The 5,822-nt window shown below is 51.1% G+C and overlaps 1 protein-coding gene across 3 annotated transcripts; it reads right to left on the bottom strand.

Moving 5' to 3' along the window:
• Positions 1-240: 240 nt before the first annotated feature.
• On the bottom strand, positions 241-4,971 carry PJA1 (praja ring finger ubiquitin ligase 1). 3 transcript variants are annotated; one of them, XM_028092088.2, is made up of 3 exons: positions 4,875-4,971; positions 2,315-2,836; positions 241-1,750 (listed from the first exon to the last, which is right to left on the bottom strand). In XM_028092088.2, the coding sequence occupies exons 2-3, from the start codon at positions 2,605-2,607 to the stop codon at positions 682-684; spliced, it is 1,362 nt and encodes a 453-aa protein (XP_027947889.1). In that variant the 5' UTR covers positions 2,608-2,836; positions 4,875-4,971; the 3' UTR covers positions 241-681. The 3 variants fall into 3 exon arrangements, with proteins under 3 accessions (XP_027947889.1, XP_027947886.1, XP_027947887.1); XM_028092085.2 differs by having other exon boundaries at positions 241-2,836; XM_028092086.2 differs by having other exon boundaries at positions 241-2,509.
• Positions 4,972-5,822: the final 851 nt, after the last annotated feature.

Here is a 5,822-nt window from a genome sequence, read left to right as displayed (position 1 = left end):
CACTTTAGTCCTACTTTTAGAAATCGTCACCGTTAATTTTTTGCTGTTGTTGGGAGTTAGCATTTCCAGTGACACTCAAGTTTTTCTATGGTTGGGAACACCAGGAAAAAACAAAACAAAACAAAACAAAATAAACAACAACCCACAAAACCCTATTTCAGAAGCAGGTGCAAGGGATCAATTATAAAGTCACTTAGTACCGCCATTTTAGACAAAACCAAACAATTCCACTATACCATGTAAAACCAAAAGAAGAACTTTAATAAGCTTTTACGGCACTGCAATTACAGGAACATTAACCCATAACATGCAACAGAAATGATGACGCCTTCCGGACATAGTTAACAGATAAACTTGACGTTACGGTTAACAGCAACATAGTCTACCGAAGAAAACAAATGCAACTTATTTCAACTTTCAGGTTAGAAACCATACGTTTTTACTGCAATCTCAAGTAGCGCTTAAGAAACTTTAGTCTTCCTTTTCTAACCTCTAAGAGAGACAATGTGATTTTTAATGCAATCGCACACAACCGTTTTCACATTGGAAATAATCACAAGGAATCAACAGGTGTAGATGAATCACTGGTTTCATTTCACTTGTTAATTTTGAGAGGGCTCCTGCAGTATTGTGGGTTTCAGAGGGGGAAAATCATCTGACCAGGAGTAAAGAGCGGTGGACTTAGAGTGGGGGAGGGAACATGCAGCGGCACACGGGGCAGGTGCCTGACTTCTGAAGCCAGATGGACACGCACGGCTTGTGGAAATAGTGGTGGCAAGGCAGCTCGGTTGCCACCTCCCCCTTCACATATTCACTACAACAGATGGGGCAACACATTTCCTGCCCCACAGCGCTGTGATCCTCGGTGACCAGGATCTCGGGGAGGGTGTCGATGCTCTCCTTGCTCGCCGGCGGGTTGGCCACCTCCACATCCACGGCGAGAGACTCCAGGTGCGCCAGGGCGGTTTCCATCGCTTGGGCCAGGCGCTCTTCAAGTGCCATGTAGGTGAGAAACTGAGGATCCACATAGGAGATGGCTTCAGCCACCCCCAAGCCGTCTGCGAACCCGTCAAAGAGGCTCCAATCCACTTCGAGGTCTTCGCTCACACTGGAGTCGTCTTCAAGGTTGTTGTTTCCATCCAGCATGAATACTCCGGGCTGCGGAAACTCCTGGCCCGATTCATTATCCCCCTCGCTGCTACTCTCATTTTCGTTGTACTGGAGCCAAGGAACTTCACCTTCTCTTGGGGATGCCTGCTCCTCTTCCGGAAGAGATGCTCCTTGGATTTCTTCAAGTTCACTGCCGCCGCCGCCGCCGCCGCCGCCACCGCCGCCGCCCCCACTGGCCCCCGCGCTGGGGCTGGCGCCCGCTCCGCCACTCACTCTCACTTGCTCGGGTTCGTGCTCTTCTTTCCCCGGCAGAGTCTCCCAGCTTTCCCCACTGGACGACAGGTTTTGCTCTCGAGCACGGTACTTGCGACGCAGAGCCGCGGTCCACTCTTTGTCGCTGTCCGAATCTTCATCATAGTATTTGTAGTAGTCGTCGCTGTACGTCCAGAAGTCAGGGTCGGCCATGGTCCGTCGGCGTCTTGGCACCTTCTCCGGCTTCACTTGGTCCTTCCTGGCCTCCCGCTTGTCTTCAGGGTACTTCGGCTCAGAGTAGCCACTTGAACTCTCGCCTCTGGCTCTTCTTGCTAGGCCATCCGAGCGACCTTCCGCAGTGCCAGCAGTATCCCTCCACCTGGAAGTACTATGTGGCATATCATCATCATCATCAGTATCAAAAAATATTTTTGGTTTCACGCAGTTGGGGCTCGCCAGATTTCTGATTTTGGGCCTCACCACCGGCTCCTCTGCACTCTTTGGGGTGTTTTCCCCACCACCACAAATACTCACAGGAGCCCTGCTGGGACGGGCAGGTAAATTCTGCCCCCGTCTCTGCCTCTCCAAGCTGTCGCCAGTGGTAGCCACCTTGCCTTCAGCAGATGTCTGAGAGGCCATGCTATTTTGCTGCAGGAACTCGGCTCTGCTAGCAGAGCATCTTGCCGCAGGGGCTGGGTCTAACTTGTCAAGCTCCTCTCTCACATCACGCTTAAAGCTAGAGAACTGCGGGGGCACCCCAGCCAAAGACCTGGCCCCTTTCTCTGGGTCATACGGCTTATCATCTTTAAACTTGCCAGTTTTCCCTCTCACTGGCGCTCGCTCAACAGGCCCAGCCCCCTCCTCCTCGCTATCATCTGCCCCGAAAGAGTCAACGTGTCCATAAGCCATTCCTCTTCTGCCACCCGAGGCCCTGTACTCTCTTGATGGGTACCTGGAGTAGTCCTCATTATCAACATTCAGGCCGGCTCCAGGGCTCTCACTGTCTTCCCAACTACGACGAGGGATGGAAAATGGTGACCGGCTCCTCTTGGTGGTTTGACTGGGGGCTGATCTGTGCATTGGGACTTCGGACGTCGTCTTTCTCTGGCCGGAAATCCTTTCCTGCTGGCTCGTGGATGGCCTGAAACTGACATAAGCATGCCTTCTTCCATACCTCCTGCCTGTATTAGACTGATACCCTCCTGCCGGCTTGGGCCATACAGGCTTGCTAGATTCCTGACCCATGGCTCTGACTTAGGAGGGTTTCCAATACAGCTGGGGCTCGAGTGGAAAGGTTCCTGCTCCCTGCACAAAGCTTTGGAGATGGGAACGTCAAATCAGTTCAGAATAAAAGAGCAGGGAGATCTATTTCCACTTCAGCAGGCAGGTAACAGAAAGAATAAGGGGCCTTTACAATTAGTTTCACTTTCTTCTAAGGCCTGAAGTAGCATTCCAGTGACTGTCAGGTGTAGACCTGGAACACATTTTTAATGTTGGCAAAATGATTACAAAACTGGGCGGATAGGAAAGCCAGACTTAGGGAAGAATCTGACAGAAGGTGGGGGTGGGGGTGACTGGACGCCGGGGAAGGTGGGTGAAGCACTGTGGAATTATTGCCAACATGGAAGCGGAGAGACTGTTGCGGTTATTTTATGGGGTGTCTGCGTCTTTTCTGAGCCCTGCAGACAGACAGGAGAAATGCAAATTGGAATAGGATGGAAAATATAGATCCCCACGTGTTCATGAGTGCCTACGTGTCTGTCAGGAGGAGAGGAGCAGGTGAAGGGGGGGCAGCCATGCTGCCGCGGAGAGATGCCTGTGTTTGTAGGGGGAGGGGGCAGGTGTGTCGGGAAGAGGCGTTAGTGTCAGGCAGAATGAGACCCATTCTGGATGTGGGTAGGAAAATGACAGGCGCGGGTGGGGGTGGCTTCGAGAGGAGAGGGGTGTGTGTAAGCATGACAGAAAGAGAACGTGCATGTGTGATTGTATGTGCAGCGGCTGCAACTCTGTGGAGGGACGCCTGTGTACTGTGTCCGTGGCAGACAAGGAAGGGTCTGGTGGCACCGGACGGGTGGCCTATGGTCTGTGCGCGCGTGTTCGGCAAAATGGGAGGCAACAATGGAGACATGTCAGCGTGAGCCAGGGCATCCACGAGAGGGACAGCACAGGGGAGGGATGCGCGGGTGGCCAGTGGGTGGAACAGGGGTCAGCAATCAGAGAAATTTGTGTATTCATGAAGCTGGCTAGCAGGGAGGGGGCTTGGTGTCCCTGGAGAAGGATTTGCGTGAGTGTGCGCACCGCAAGGACCAGCAGAGGAGGGCTATCTGTGCACATATGTAGCAGACAGGGAGCAGGGCTGGGAGCATTTGTGAGGGTTGGGTGAATGAGAGTGTGGGGGTGCGTATGTATGTATGTGGCATACGAAAGAGGGGCGAGCAATCAAAGGATGTCCTTATGTGTGTATGTGGCAGGCAGAGGCTAAGGCAGCCCCAGAAGGCGTGTGTGAGTGTGTGTGCACGCGTGTGTGTGTATGCACTCACCAGAGCATTCAGAGGCACAAGAAGGAGGGGGCTGCTTCTGGAGGTGTGTATGTGGCAGGCAGTGAGAAGGAAAGGCACTGGAGGGTGTGACAGTGTGCAAGAAGGTGTGTCTGTGTGTGTGTCCATGTGTGCAAGGGGAAGGGGATGTGCCAGAATCTTGAGTATGGGGGAGTGCAGGGAGGGGGCTGCATGTGTATATGTATGTATGCCCGCGTGCGTGTGCGCACGCGCACCATGCATGCATGCGTGTATGTGTAGGTCCCTGCCCACACACGCGAGACACGGGGAGGGGGAGGGGGCCGCAATGTCATAATGAGGGCCGGGGCGGGGGTGTGTGTGTGTGTGTGTGTGTGTGTGTGTGTGTGTGTGTGTGTGTGTGTGTGTGTGTGAGAGAGAGAGAGAGAGAGAGAGAGAGAGAGAGAGAGAGAGAGAAAGAGAGAAATGTTATCGGCTCAAACGGCAAATCCAAACCACTGGCCAGGGAAGGAGAAGAAAGAAAGAAAAGGCGTGTGAGGGTCTAGTTTCTCCCTGGGAATAATTTGTTTTTTTGCGACAACAATTATCTTCCTGGGAACAATAATATATTTACCTAAAAATCTTAACAATTTACCATTCAGCAAAACAACTGCAAAATGGGGGAAGAAAGGCCATGGAGTGCTCTGCCAAGGGACCAAGAAGGGAGGAAAGAGAGAGCCCCGACCACCACTCCCCTTCCCAAACAGCGGTTAAAGCCACTCGAGTGGAGGCCGCGCCACATGGAAGGGGCTGGGGGACGGAGGACAGAGCCCCCAGACAGGTCGGGGGACACAGGCCTCCCTCTGCAATCAGGTCTTGCGTCCGCCCCACCCCTTCCCGAGGGGCGAGCCTGAAAATCTGTTCGCTAGAGGACCCCGAATCCTCGCCCCCATGCCCGACCACCTGTCCCACCGCCCCGTCTGGATGAAGCGAGAAAAGAAACAGCCTTTCACTCACCCAGGCCTGACACCCGCACGCTTTCGCGAGGCGCAGAGCTCTCGGACCTCCGACCGCCAAACAGAGCGCCAGAGCCGCGGCTCCTGGTCTCCAGCTCCTCCCCCGGCAGCCAGCAACAGGGCGGGCGGCGACTGCGGCGGAGGAAGTGATTGTGGCGTCGCTGGGGCCCGCCCCCTTGATGTGGCGGGGGCGGCAGCTGCTCTCGACAAATCAGGGTGGGCCCCAAAGCATTATTTCATTTTAAATGATGAAATCGTCAAGGATACTGAAAAGGACAGCAAAAAATGTAACCAACAGCCGGCTTTAACAATGTTAAACATTTAGCCATACTCCCTTCCGTTCTGTTTTTTTTAAAGATGAAATCTACACATTCTTTCTGATTAATTCCAATGCTAAAGTAATTATAATAATATATCGTACCCTATGTTATGTGTTATGGTTTGTACCAGCAGTATGGACGATGTGAAACTATATATCTAGGGTTGTAATTTTTTTTTAACCTGGTAATTGAAGCAATTGAACTGTTTACAGTAGAATTTGTTGCTGTTAATTACAAAATCAAGCTTCTCTAGCCAAAAGAAATGATCAGTCACGAAGCGCAATACCTGTTCACAATCTGGTAATCGCTCTGCAGTTTAAAAAAATACTATGGCTATACTTTTTGGATTTGTATAATTTTACTAACTCCGAACTCTTTTTGTTGTTGTTGTTTTTAAATTGCACTTTGCAACGTATCTTTAATATTTACATCGAATGTAAAGACTCCCCATGTCTTTACATGGGGACAATAGCAAAGTTTTGTTCTTGAAAATGCATAATAGAAGAACAAGAAATATTAGGGGTCAACACATAATAGAAATAGGATGTATGTGTAAAGAAATAATATGTGGAATGTATGTATAAAGAAATAATATGTAGAACAAAGAGAAAAATTCAATCTATCAAAAA

This window comes from Eumetopias jubatus, unplaced genomic scaffold, assembly GCF_037043125.1.
Source record: "Eumetopias jubatus isolate StellerSeaLion01/CBP00866 unplaced genomic scaffold, mEumJub1_p1.0 scaffold_11, whole genome shotgun sequence".
Taxonomy (NCBI): Eukaryota; Metazoa; Chordata; class Mammalia; order Carnivora; family Otariidae; genus Eumetopias; species Eumetopias jubatus.
This window is presented reverse-complemented; position numbering and strand designations above follow the sequence as displayed.